The sequence below is a fragment of the Silene latifolia genome, chromosome 1, assembly GCF_048544455.1.
Source record: "Silene latifolia isolate original U9 population chromosome 1, ASM4854445v1, whole genome shotgun sequence".
Classification (NCBI taxonomy): domain Eukaryota; kingdom Viridiplantae; phylum Streptophyta; class Magnoliopsida; order Caryophyllales; family Caryophyllaceae; genus Silene; species Silene latifolia.
In genome coordinates this window covers 166,631,232-166,645,684 of record NC_133526.1, presented here as the reverse complement: position 1 = coordinate 166,645,684, position 14,453 = coordinate 166,631,232, and the positions used below count along the sequence as shown (strand labels likewise).

The 14,453-nt window shown below is 39.6% G+C and overlaps 1 protein-coding gene across 1 annotated transcript; it reads left to right on the top strand.

Moving 5' to 3' along the window:
* The first annotated feature begins 999 nt into the window (after positions 1–999).
* LOC141586845 (uncharacterized) lies at positions 1,000–6,046 on the top strand. The gene is made up of 8 exons (XM_074408237.1): positions 1,000–1,131; positions 3,469–3,646; positions 3,772–3,895; positions 3,993–4,122; positions 4,216–4,376; positions 4,479–4,595; positions 4,698–4,920; positions 6,009–6,046. Exons 2-8 carry the CDS (start codon positions 3,474–3,476, stop codon positions 6,044–6,046), a joined length of 966 nt encoding a protein of 321 aa, XP_074264338.1. The 5' UTR covers positions 1,000–1,131; positions 3,469–3,473.
* The last annotated feature ends 8,407 nt before the right edge of the window (positions 6,047–14,453 follow it).

The window sequence follows — 14,453 nt, the reverse complement described above, 5'->3', positions numbered from 1 at the left end:
TTTCATGGTATAGTAATAAGCTGTTAATGGGACACAATTGTGAGGGGTTGTGGAGTACTTTTGATCTTGTTTTAGATGAGACGTTGGTGGACATAGTTGTGGCAAGAGATTGTGGAGCATGTGTGGTATTGATCTGGAACTACATGTGGTGTAGCACCTTTTTCTTGGGACAGCGAGTACGGAGTTTTAGGACTTAGTATCATGTCAAGTCAAGGGTGAGTTTTGTGGTAATAGAAGAGATGAACTTGAGAAGTTAATGCGAGTATGTGTAACACTTGAGGATTGTGAGATAAGATTGTGGAGATGAGTGTATATGTATATAGAAGTATGTCGTTTTGTGGTAATGTAGAAGAGATGGAGTAGTGGTTATACTGAGGATTTTATGATATATGTTATGGGGGTACAGAATAATTGGGGGCACGAGAACTGTTAGAGAAAGAGAGTCCTGGATATAGGAATGGTTGGAGGTGTTGAGGTTATAGTGGGTTATCGTTGACATGCGTTGGTAATGAGGTTTATGGGAGGTATGGCAATGGACCTAGTATTAGTGAGTTACGAGGACGTAACTTTTATCTTAAGAGGAGTAGGATGCGACAAAGGGAGTTTGATGATTGTACATGTTATGGTATAATTGAAAGTTTGAGTGTTGGTGTAGAGTAAGGATGGATTTGTGTTAGGGTTGATTTTATTACAGGTAACACTACAAGAAAACACGACAAAGGCGACAGACATACTATAGTCGCCAAATTGGCGACAGAAAAAAAAAAACGGGCGACCACTATCCGTCGCCAATTTGGCGACTATACCTTTTTATCCAAAAATCCGTATGAAATCCACGGGCGACGCAATATTATCCAAATTGGCGACCGAAATCAGTCGCCAAATTTGGCGACCATTACCCGTCGCCAATTTGGCGACCAAAAACGGTCGCCAATCGTCTGTATATTTTTTTTTTTGCCAGATTCTCACCCCGTCCCCTTCATTCACTTCAATCAACTTAAAAAAAAAAAAAAAAACGCCCAAAAATCCGACGACCCGACGCCACCACCAACTACAACGACCACCGGACGCCACCACTCGCCGCCGCCATCCGCACACTACATCCCTACCGACCCTTTGTTTATAATAAAGGTTTGTTTTCGACTCAAATCGATTTAATTACTTCAATCCTTCATATTTTGTTTAAGTTGTGATGCTTATTTAGTATCTAGTTGTAATTTATACATTAGTGATGCTTATTATTGTATGTAGTTGTAATTTAATTAGCATTTTTGTTAATTAATTTGAGTTAGGGTTAGAAATTGGGGTTTTTGTTAAATTAGTAATGTGATTTGATTAGGGGATTGTATAAGGTAGTATAGTTTTATGAAGGTAGAAATTGGGGTTTTTGTTAAATTAGTAATGTGATTTGATTAGTGATGCTTAGTTTTAGTAATATTGAAGTAGTATTGTTGAAGGTAGTATAGTTTTATGAAGGTAGTATAATGTTAGGATTGTATAAATTTGCCTTATAATTAACCAAATTAAGTTAGAATGATTTAATTAGCATTTTTGTTAATTAATTTGAGTTAGGGTTAGAAATTAGCATTTTTGACAACTTGTATAATTAACCAAATTAATTAAGTTAGAATGATTTAATTAGCATTTTTAAAAAATTAATTAGCATTTTTCTTGAATGGAATGAGCATGATGTATAAATTTGTTAAATTAGTAATGTCATTTGATTAGGGGATTGTATAAATTTGCCTTATAATTTTGACAACTTGTTTAATATATAATGACCTAGTACCCGTTCAAGAATTACTCATTAGGAGCAATTCTTGAATAGTCCCCATTTTGGGACTGTCTTTGTACCTTTCAAGTCACTTAGGTAGTAAACACATAGTTGAAAGGGTTGAAAAGTCATGATTGTCATGTTTTCATGGAGCGCTTATTACCCGTGGCTTTTAAAAATTTACTCCCGACTACAGTTTGGAATGCAGTTACAGAAATAAGTCAATTTTTTAGAGATTTATGTTCCTCCACGATATCAGTTGAGGACATGAGTCGTTTAGAAGACCAAATACCAGAAATTTTGTGTAAACTTGAGATGATATTTCCGCCTTCTTTTTTCAATTCGATGGAGCATCTACCTATCCATTTGCCATATGAAGCTAAAGTTGGTGGACCCGTCCAATATAGGTGGATGTATCCTTTCGAAAGGTTTCTTAATCATGTGAAGAAAAAAATTGGTAATAAAGCTCGTGTGGAAGGTTCTATATGCAATGCCTACCTAACGGAAGAGATTGCCAATTTTTGCTCTCTTTATTTTGAAAAACATATTGAGACCAAAGCAAAATACTTGAATATTGATGAAGCGGATGAACTAGACACAAGTATACCCAAGTGTTTCCAAATGCAGGATGAAATAGGGTGTTCATCAGTTGGGGGAACAAGATTTCTGGATGACAAGGAGTATAACCGTGCCCACCTTTATGTGCTATCTAATTGTGAGGTTTTGGAGCCATATGAAGCTCAATTTGTGACAGATTTCTTTAAAGATCACCCTAATGTGAACAGAGAGGATGTTTGGCATAAGCATGAGGATCAATTTCCAGCCTGGTTTCGGAAGCATGTATGTAAGCTAAATATTCAAGATGATGTGATAAGAAGCTTGGCTTTGGGTCCTTCTCGAAAGGTTGTGACGTGGAATCGATATTCAATTAATGGGTTTAAGTTTCAAACATTTGACTATGGCAAAAGTAAGGCTAAATGCAACTACGGCGTTACTATTTCTTCTCTTGATGGCAATGATTATTATGGCATATTAGAGGATATCTTTGAGTTGTGCTACAATGGCCGGGATAGGAGTTATAAAACCGTCTTATTCAAGATTCAATGGAGGGATAATTCCGTAGCTGGAACGAGAGTCCATGATCGTTACAAACTCGTGGAAGTGAATCATACTCGAACCTACTCTCAATATGACCCATTTATACTTGCACAACAAGCTCATCAAGTTTATTTTGCATCTCTTCCGAGCACAAGCAATGATAGACAACAAAAGCAATGGTGGGCCGTTTTTAAAACAAAGGCACGATCAGAAGTTGATACATCTTTTTTCCAAGAAGAGGTTGTATCAGAAACAGTTTTGTCCCCAGTTGATCATGATGAAATTATTTATGCAAATGAGATAGAAGCGGAGGAGGAGTTAGAAGAGGAAGAAGAAGAGAATGATAAGGAGAGGGATGGGATAGAAGAGGGGGAAGAAGAAGAAGAAGAGGAGGAGGAAGAGGAAGAAGAAGAAGAAGAAGATGAGGATGATGATGATGATGAGTAAGAGAAGGTATTAAAAGTATACATATCAAAATTTGGAAACAATTATTAGCGTTTTATTTTGTCTTTTATACTTGTTTATTAGGTTTTATTTTTTTGTATCTTATAATAATTATCTTGTAATATTTGCTAACACTTTTTATTCAATTGTAGTACACATGGCTCCTGGAGGAAGTAGGCAGCGCGGAGGCTATAGTGAGGGAGGTAGTAGCTCCCGAGAGCAGGAGGAGGACGTTGACCGTTCTACTACGGAGGTGAGTGAGGAGGAGGAGGAGGTTGCTATACCCCGACATACTGACAACAGGATGATCCTTGATCCGAATGGTCTTTGGTAATTTTTTATTCATTCTATTTTGTAATTTTTTTATTTAGTAATAAATGACTTTTTTTAGACATATGTTAATTATACATTATTTTTTTCCTATATAATTATGTTTTTAACATGTTTGATTTCAGGTTTAGAAGTCAAACAGTTGTTCGTGGTGTGACTAATAGCACCCAAGAGAACATGACACACGGCGTTACTTGTTGGAGTAACGCTAGTGATGAAGATAAGGAGATGTGGTTCAACAACTTCCGGGTATCTATTTATAAAATATATATTATTAAATATAATTTATTTATTCTTTTTACCTTATTATTAATTTGTTTCTCATCTATGTGTTTACTTTTTGTAGCGTGTGTTCTATTGGCCAACCAACCTTGAGCGCCTAGTTTGGCAAAGGTATAATGACATTGGCAAGAAGAGGCTAAGGGACAACATGTATAAGGTGTCTAAGAGGAAGAAGGCGTCATCTTTCATGAAAGGTATTTAGTTTCTTTTAATACCCGTAATTAGTTAAAATTCATTACATATTTTGAAAATATATTAATTAATAATTGTTATTTTATTGATTACAGGTTCGTCATATGAGGAATATACCAAGTACCGGAACAGTCCTGAGTTCAAGGAAGCATCGGCCCGGAACAAGATCAACAGGAAAGGAGGAGATAAGGATGCGGAAGTTGAGCCTACTCATTATGGAGGGTCTCAATCTTTTCATGATCGTGTGGTGTTAGATGTAAGTTATTTGTCTTAGCTTTTAATTTAATAGTCTTCTAATTTAATTAGTCTCATTAATTATCATGTTTGAGTAACAATTTCCTTGTTTTTTTTCCGGAAGACCAAGAAGAATAAGGGTAAGGTACCCACGATTGTTGATCTCTTTGTTGACACTCACGCAAAGAAGACAAGCAAGGGCAAGTTGATCTTCGCGAAGGAAAAAGATCAACAGTTATATGTAAGTGTCAAAAAATAAAAATTTCTTAGCTTTTTAAAGTATATGTTTTATCAATTTTTAGATAAGTAACCTCTAACCATTAATGTTTTATCAATTTTTTAGGAACAATTCCTTGTCCGTAGGAAGAACAACCCGGAAATTGATGACAATGAGCTATGGTTTGATCTTGTTGAGGGGTTCCAAAGAGGAGATGTGTATGGAGCCGGGTCGGCAAAGGAGATTTTCTACCCTCCTACAAGAAGAAGAGGGTCAATTTCCTCCCAACAACAACCTTATACCCCAAGTGTCGTGAGTGTGCTCCAAGCTCAATTAGCCGCGGGGAGAGGCGGGATGCCGAGAGGGAGAGGCGGGATGCCGAGAGAGATCTTTGAAATTCGGAGGATAAAGGAGGAAATGGAACGGATGAACTCCTTCTTCGCCAATTGCAACACTGGGTGGCGCCCGCAACCAAAGGATCCTAGAGATCCTAATCATGGAGGTGGTAGTGGAACGGGAGCAAGTTTCCCTGTTATGTAGTTTTTTAGAAAACATGTTATTCCCGGATAATGTTAGATGACCAAAACTCGTAGAACTCGTAGTTGTGTGTATGGAACATGATTTTCTTTATCAAGTTTGGTTGTGTTGGCTTCCCATGTGTTCTCTCTTTGGAAATGTTGGTTTATTTGCGAGGTTTTTACGTATTTGGCTAGGTCAAAAACGATTTTTACGCTAAAAAAAATGTAAATTTGGCGACGGATCTCGGGCATTTGGCGACGGGAAACCGTCGCTAAGTCTCTGATCATGAATTAATTTTATGGGCATTGGCGACGGGGAACAGTGGTTTTGGCGACCAAAAGCTGTCGCCAAAATGGCGACCAACATCTGTCGCCAAAATGGCGACCAAAATCCGTCGCCTTTTTAAAAAATATGGAGATGACGTGGATTTTAGGAAAGCGACTAATAGCAGTCGCCTTTTTAGCGACTCATGACAGTCGCCAATTTGGCGACGAATTTTGGTCGCCCGATTTAAAAAAATTCAGTCGCCAAAATTGGCGATTTAACGCTGTCGCTAAAAGCGACCAAACCCAGCTACGAAGTGCGGGCGACGGGTCTTAGTCGCTTTATTCTTAATGGCGACTGTTCTCAGTCGCCTTATATGGTCGCCAATTACCTTATTTGTTGTAGTGTAATGGCAGTGCTCGTAGTAGTATGATGTTTAGGAGTGTGAGTAACGGATTGTGTGAGGATGTTTATGTTTGTGAGTAAACTTCGAGGACGAAGTTCATTTTAAGGGTGGTAGAATGTAACATTCTGTCTTGATGGTTGATCTTATTTTGTGGATTTTCTTGGTATTGAGTTGCTAGTGAGTGTTATGGAAGTGAGACAAGGTTGGCAACATTATATTGTGGTTATTCGATAATATTATGGAGTTAGTATTTGGAGGCTATGTTGCAGTTGAGATGTTATCGTGAGCCGTGTTGTGGAAGTAAGAGTGGTTGGTGGACTTAGTGTTAGGTGTCCAGGTTTTATAGGTTGGGTTGGAACTTCGGGGACGAAGTTCTTTTTAAGGGGGGAAGACTGTAATACTACGGATTTTATTAAGCTAAGTACTCGACCGAGTAGAGCCTACTCGGCTGAGTAGTGCTAAGTGTATGTTCTGTTTAGCTTCTGCCGAGGAATACTCGGCTGAGTATGATGAATACTCGACCGAGTAGAGGATACTCGGCCGAGTATACTCTATACTCGACCGAGTATCCGGTTTGGCGAGTAATATTTCAGCGGTTTGATTCGGAAGTAATTAGAACGATATATATTTCGTTAAGCAGTTTCCTAAACATAATTTATAAAACCTAATCATGGTATGACGCTCTAATCACTCCGAATCTCTCCTCTGTGTGTGTGGATAATCGTAGCAATCGCATTCGATCCTTTATTCCTCCATCGCTAAGTCTTTATCCCCATGTTTGTTGATGATTATTCTAGGGTTTGTCTTTGATTATGAATTTGGGGGAAATGGGGTTTTGCATATAGTGTTTGCGTTATGTGATTGTTGATTATCATTGTTGTAGGTGACGATGTGGTATTTGTTATACATATTGTATGATTGATTGAAGCATAGAGGATTGCGAAAAGGTAGGGTTTCCCTACTCAGTTACTGTTAATTGATTTAAGATTGTGCTTGTGTTGTAATTGTTGTTATCTGCTGATCATCGGAGTATGGGTGTTGTGATGACGGTGGTGATGTGGTTGTGTTATGACGGTTGTGGTGTTGTGTGATTGTGGTGAAGTCACTTGCGGGAGTGGCTTCACACCCTAGTTCGCCCTCCGTGAAACCCGTCACGGGAGGGGATGTGCACATTAAGGGACAGGGATTGTTAGTCGCTCGTTGATGAGATGGACTTGGTGGGGATGGGCTGCGGTCACCCACTGGCGGAGTGGATTACCTGTTGCGATGGGTAATCTGGCAGGGCTACACACTTTGGTGTGTAGTCGGTTACTGTGGAGGATGATCAGCCGGTTACATTATTTGTTTGTCTTATCTTGATTGAACGGTACTGACCCCGTTGTTGTTGTTTTGTAAAACCTGCGGTGATCCATTCGGGGATGGTGAGCAGATTGTGACAGGTAATGCAGATGTTTAGCTATGGGACAGTCATGGGGAGTCATTGTGGGGTAATATCCGTATAAAACCCTTAAATTTTAGGACTATAACGTAAGTTTAACATGCGATTTATGGTCATAAACGAAAAACAATAGAGAAACGATAAAGAACAAAGAATCAACCTCGGGTCCTTGATGAATTCGGCCTAAGAACAGAAATCAAAATAGATTTCCTCCTAATCGTTGCACCCAAGACCGTCTGAGACTATGCCCCTTGTGCTAGAAATACTCTCTAATTGACTTGCAATATTGAGAGAGTTGTTGTGAATTTTCTTGATGTGAGATCTAGGTTTTTCAGAGAAGAATGCTCTCAAAAACCTAATTTTTGTGTGCAAATGAAATGCCTAGGTCAAAAGGAGAGAGGCTCTCCTTTTTGTTCCTCTTGGTTCGGCCAAACCGTGACATAGGGAGGAAGTGGGCTTTCCACTTTCTCCTTATTTTTAACTCGTGGTCCGACTCGATTTTCGCTAAATGTATATGACGGGATTTTATTATAAATCGTCATCGGTTATCGGTTATTAAAATATCAACTAGCAACATGACTCAGTCGATATATTAATACTTGTCCGACAAAGACAATATTGTATAATTAACTCAATATACATCAATTAAATATAATCGTTTATATTCAATTTACGAATTAACTGCTTAATTCGCCTTAGCCATTATTATTTAATCCGTATTAAATAAAATATCTCAACATCGCGTTTGACTAATTATTAAATTAGTCAATAACTCCGACTAACCGTTTAGTCATATTGGGCATCAACATGACTGTATTTTCATACCGTCACATCTCTCAAACGTATCCTATAGGTGTGACTTTTAAGGACCAGTTGATCACCGCCATCTGTATGACAATAACGTCAAACTTATCTAGCAAGCCAACCGTTATTGATAAACGTGGACCAACTGATAATAATACAAAAGTATACCCTTTGATCCTTTTAGAGATTTATATGTCATTGCACTAACTGTAGAGGACACCAGCCCTAACAAGCTCCCACTTGTCCGTACAAGTGTATGTGCAATAACGTTATCCGCACTAACTGGAGGACACTGGCTCCAACAAACTCCCACTTGTCCGTACAAGTGTATGTGCGATAACCGATTCTCATATTCATTTAAAATTTCTCCCACTCAATGTAAAACAATTTGCAGATCCGGATCCGCAAAGGTCGTATTTTACAATCGATCTGTATCAAGAGTGGTTTCCCCGACTAGAGAGTAACTTAACTGATCAAACGAATTCGTATTCGAGCATGGCCATGCATTTCAGTTACAACTCCTCGAGTGGCCCTGAGAAATATCGAGTACCTGATAAAGGCTGAATATTTCCTTCAACTCGACTCCTGCCGATCTAAGCACAGCATGAAATGACCCAGAAAAATTCTACTTGGCCCCCTGTTACGGATGACCGTGAGAAAGAAACCAAAGTCACCCAAAATCTGCCTAAATCTCAAGAGACAGTCGATAGTCAAAAGATTCGACTCTTAGGATCACCATGGAGGTCCTATCCACGACCTGGCACCGAATGTTATAAAACATTTAGGACTCCACGTCGTTGTCACAATTATGTCCTACGAGATATCCGTATAACTCGCCTCTGTGATTGGTCAGTCAACCGTTTGACTTATGGCTCGTTGAACCCACCATCAACCAACATCACAAAATAATTGCCAGAGTTATCAGCTCACGTGGGCAATTAAGGACCATAATATAATGTTTGTTCAGTTCACTTTGTGGTGTTCAAAAATTGTCGTACAATTCCACATGAAAAACAAAATATATAAATATCAAAATGATGATGTCGTATAGAGTACAAAAGAGAATGAATCTAATCCATAAAAGAGTACTACAACTCAGGAACACGTTTAATTCCCATGGAATTAACATGCCCTTCATGCTTATCTTGTCGTAATGGTTTAGTGAGAGGATCTGCTATATTATCATCTGTAGCAATCTTTTCTATCACTACCTCCTTTTGCTCCACGTAATCTCGGATTAGATGAGCTTTCCGTTGTACATGTCTAGACTTGTTGCTAGACTTAGGCTCCTTAGCCTGGAAGATGGCACCTCTATTGTCGCAATAGATGGTGATCCGGTCATTCGAACTAGGCACTACAGATAGTCCTTGTAAGAATTGACGCATTCATATTGCTTCCTTTGTAGCTTCAGACGCGGCATAGTACTCGGACTCGGTCGTAGAATCTCTTTGTAACACTTTGTTTGGAACTCTTCCGGTGACTGCAGCGCCATTAAGAGTAAAAACGAATCCAGACCGAGATTTCGAGTCATCTCGATCCGTTTGGAAGCTAGCATCTCACAGAATCGTTGCGCATAGCTTTTGTTCGCCTCCATAATTCAATGCCCAATCTTTAGTCCTCCGTAGGTACTTAAGAATGTTCTTGATAGCCATCCAATGTGATTCACCGGATCTTTGTTGGAATCGACTTGTCATACTCAATGCATATGCCACGTCCGGACGTGTGCATATCATGGCATACATGATTGATCCTATAGCCGAGGCATAAGGAATCCGTGTCATGCGCTCTTTCTCTTCCGGTGTCTCTGGTGCCTGAGACTTGCTCAAATGCACCCCTGGAGCCATAGGAAGAAACCCCTTCTTGGAGTTAGTCATCTTTGAATCTCTCTAGTATCTTGTCTATATAAGACTCGACCGAGAGATAACATCCGACGTGATCTATCTCGATAGATACGGATGCCCAAAATTCTTTGTGCCTCACCCGGATCTTTCATCTGGAAATGGTTCTTCAACCATACTTTTACCGAAGTTAAGAGAGGTATGTCATTCCCAATCAGGAGTATGTCATCGACATACAATATTAGGAAGACAATCTTGCTCCTACTCGACTTGATATATAGACATGGTTCCTCGACTGATCGAGTAAATCCATTTTCTTTTATCACTTGGTCGAAACGATGATTCCAACTCCTAGAAGCTTGCTTAAGTCCATAAATGGAACGCTTAAGCTTGCATACTTTCTTAGGATGTTCAGGATCGATGAAACCTTCGGGTTGTACCATGTACAACTCTTCCTCCAAAAAACCGTTTAGGAAGGCGGTTTTCACATCCATCTGCCAAATTTCATAGTCATGAAAAGCGGCAATCGCTAAGATAATCCGAATGGAACGCAGCATGACTACGGGTGCAAAAATTTCATCGTAGTGCAAACCTGGCACTTGGGTGAAACCTTTAGCAACTAGTCGTGCTTTATAGATATCTTGTTGACCTTCCACAGAATGCTTTATCTTGTAAAGCCATTTGCATTGAAGGGGACGAACCTTAGCAGGTAAGTCAACAAGATCCCATACGTTGTTCTCATACATGGAGTTCATCTCGGATTGCATGGCCTCAAACCATAGCTTTGAGTCGGAACTAGTCATGGCACCTTTATAGGTTGCGGGTTCACTACTCGTTAAGAGTAGAATGTCATCTATGTCATGTTCCTCGACCATACTAATGTATCTGTCCGGAGGAATAGAGACTCTTCCCGACCTCCTAGGTTCCTCAGGAATATTAACCGCAGCCGGGATTGAAGGAACTGGTTCCTCCAATGGTTGCTCGGTATTTGGTTCTGGAATCTCCGATAGCTCGAAGGTTCTATTACTCTTCGCATTCTCGAGAAATTCCTTCTCTAAGAATGTCGCACTAGCCGCAACAAATACACGTTATTCGGTTGGCGAATAGAAGTAATGACCAAGTGTTCCTTTAGGATAACCTATAAAGTATGTCTTGACCGATCGCGGGCCGAGCTTATCCTCGTGTCTCCACTTGACATAAGCCTCGCAGCCCCAAACCCGTATAAAGGACAAGTTAGGGACCGTTCCCTTCCATAGTTCATATGGAGTCTTGTCAACAGCTTTAGACGGACTTCGGTTAAGTATTAGAGCGGTGACGAGAAGAGCATAACCCCACAATGAGTCGGGCAACACGGTGTGACTCATCATGGATCGAACCATATCAAGTAGTGTTCGATTTCTCCGTTCGGATACACCATTCAACCGAGGTGTTCGGTGGAGTTAAGCGTAAGGCAATCCCACGAGTCCTTAAGGTGTTGATCAAATTCGTGAGAAAGATACTCGCCACCACGGTCTGATCGCAGTGTTTTAATCTTTCTACCCAAAGAGGTTCGTGCACGATTCGGTATTCTTTGAATTTCTCAAAGGATTCACTTTTGTGCTTCATTAAGTAGACATAGCCATATCTACTTAAATCGTCCGTGAAAGTGATGAAATACCTATAGCCTTCTCGTGCGGTGATTGACATAGGTCCACACACATCCGTATGTATGAGTCCTAATAGGTCAGCAGCGCGCATTCCAACACCTTTGAAGGAAATTCGAGTCATCTTGCCAATGAGACATGATTCACACGTGCCAAATGATTGAAAATCAAAGGCCGAGATAGCTCCATTCTTTATGAGCTGTTTTACGCGTTTCTCATTAATGTGTCCCATACGGCAATGCCATAGATACGTTTGATCTTTGTCACCAACCTTTAACTTTTTATTCATTACGTGTAATATTTTGGTGGTCTGATCTAAAACATAAATTCCGTTCATGGAGACTGCCTTGCCATAAATCATATCGTGTAATGAGAAAATGCAACTATTATTCTCTATTACAAATGAAAAACCAAGTTTGTCAAGTGCAGAAACTGAAATAATGTTTTTAGAAAGACTGGGTACATAATAGCAGTTATATAAAAATAACTCAAATCCGCTAGGAAGCTGGATCACGTATGTTCCCCTCGAGACGGCAGCCACTCGTGCTCCATTCCCGACACGCAGGTCCACCTCACCCTTTACGAGGGGTTCGATGTTTCGGAGCCCCTGCACATGATTACACAGATGAGAACCACAACCAGTATCTAGTACCCAAGTTCCGTAACTTGCATGGTTAATCTCAATCATATGAATAAAAGTAGAAGAAGAAGAAGAAGACATACCAACAGGTTTAACGCGACCTGCTTTTATGTCCTCATGGTAAACAGGACATGTACGCCTCCAATGCCCAGTTTTGTGGCAATGATGGCATTCCATGTTACCAGTCTTGCTCTTTGTCGCGCCTGATGAGGTGCTCGACTCACCAGGCCCACTCTTACCTGATCCCGACTTCTTAAACTTCGGCTTACCTACTGCTAGGTCTGGCTGAACTTTGCCCTTAACCTTGCCCTTGTTTGACACAACGAGAACATCCTGTTTCAAGCTCCCACTAAACTTCATATCCTTCTCGGTCTGTACGAGAAGGGAGTGTAGTTCATGAGGACTTTTCTTCAAATCATTCATATAGTAATTCGCTCTAAAGAGCGCAAAACCATCGTGGAGTGAATGAAGCATGCGGTCAATCACGATGTTCTCGCTGATTTTACAATCAAGCGCCTCCAGTTTTTCGACATTCTCAATCATCTTTGAGAATGTGTGGGCTAACCGGTTGGCCCTTCTGGAGTTTCGCATCAAAGAAGCGAGTGGTATGCTCATAGGTCACGATTCTCGGTGCTTTCGAGAATTCCCTAGTGAGCGTGGTGAAAATCTTGTTTGCACCTTGGGCTATGAAGCGTTTCTGCAAATTGGGTTCCATTGCAAAAATGAGTACGTTCTTTATCGCACCCGCTTCCATGGCGAAATCGCTATACTTGGCGATCTCGTTAATTCTAGCCGTGGGACCTGGGTTTGGCGGCATGGGCTCAATTAGATATTGGAGCTTCCCGTCAGCAATGGCAGCATTCCGTAATGCCGCCTCCCAGTCCGCGAAGTTTGATCCATCATTCTTCAGTCGAGTAGACTGATTCATCTGATTCATGAAGATCCGAAGCCAGGACTCACGGTCCAATATGACACTTGGCATTGGGTCGTCCATACGGCCAGCCAATTAGTTATTAGCAGTTTAAATGATCGTGTTCTACACTGAAAAAGAAAGAAAAACAAAAACGAAATAAGCAACTCATCGAGGTGATTTAAGTCTATTTAAAATACATTTTAACGTGTAGACTCATTGCACCTGCATAATTGATCTCCCTCAAGAATAATACAAGTCATCCCAAGACTCAATTTCCGTAAATTGATAAGCCAACTGTTTAGCTAGTTCTACCGTTAGAACTCTTGGTCGATAGATTTCCGTAAATCCTATCTATAGTCCACCATAATCACAGGATCGTACGAGTGACCATAGTGTTGAGATAAAATAGGTCAATCGGTTCCAACTTACCCGACGTAGAAGGGGTCATATTATGCCTACCGACGAAGAAGGGATTCATTGGAGTTTGACTTATAAAGACTATTCTCAATTTTTGGTTATACGAGGAAGATCCCATCAACTTAGTTTTAATTCATTTTAAGTGAACGAATAACTAGCATTACGTGAATGAATTAACTTAGGTGATGGCTTAAAAATGATCGTGTGACATAAGAATGTCATAGAAAACTAACGCGTGACCTCTATATGAGTCAGTTTTCATGCAAACATTATTAGGTGGTTTGGTTTTAGGCGGAATATGATGCAAACTATCGTTACGATGAAAACATAAAAAAAAATGCAAAACGTAAATAAAAATCCTAGTGTGGCCTATCCTAGTAAAAAGAACATAATACAACTTTGGAATCCACCGTTGGACCCGAAAAGCTTGTCTTGATGTTCCATCTTGTCCATGCAGCGGGAGTGAGCATCCGATCTCCATCTTTGGTCTTCTCAAAAATTACAATTTAAAAATTTACAAAATATAAACCTATTTACATTCTAAATTAAAACTGTAATTACAAGGAAAAAAACAAAACGGAGATGCGAGATCTCAAAATACAACCAAGACCGTGTTCCATCATTACGGTAACACGTTCTACTAAGGCCACACTAAGTTACAACCGTTTGTAAAAAGAAAATAAATACGTAATAAATTCATTCATGGCATTCAAAAGTAACGATAAATAAATAAAAATGCATCAACTAAAACTAAATTTATTCGTGACATAATTCCGTAATTATGTTAAATTTATCCAAACCACCTTTTAACAATTAAAATTATGTGACAAAACCGCTTCTATCAACTTAATTTTAATTCATGATAATATGTTACTTTAAATCGCTTTAAAATAACTAAATGGTACGTGAGTGAACCGTTTCACTATCAAGCGAATGCATAAAATCCGTATTATGCATATGTTAAGGCCGAAAAAAAAATTGAAACACGAGAAAATTTTTT

What these genes read in the sequence shown, in the direction of transcription:
- LOC141586845 (XM_074408237.1), top strand. Translation starts at nt 3,474, where the DNA reads ATGGCTCCTGGAGGAAGTAGGCAGCGCGGAGGCTATAGTGAGGGAGGT. An exon ending in TGTGGTTCAACAACTTCCGG is followed by an intron (nt 3,896 to 3,992) that starts GTATCTATTTAT and finishes TACTTTTTGTAG; the next exon opens with CGTGTGTTCTATTGGCCAAC. An exon ending in TCAATTAGCCGCGGGGAGAG is followed by an intron (nt 4,921 to 6,008) that starts GCGGGATGCCGA and finishes TTATGGAGTTAG; the next exon opens with TATTTGGAGGCTATGTTGCA.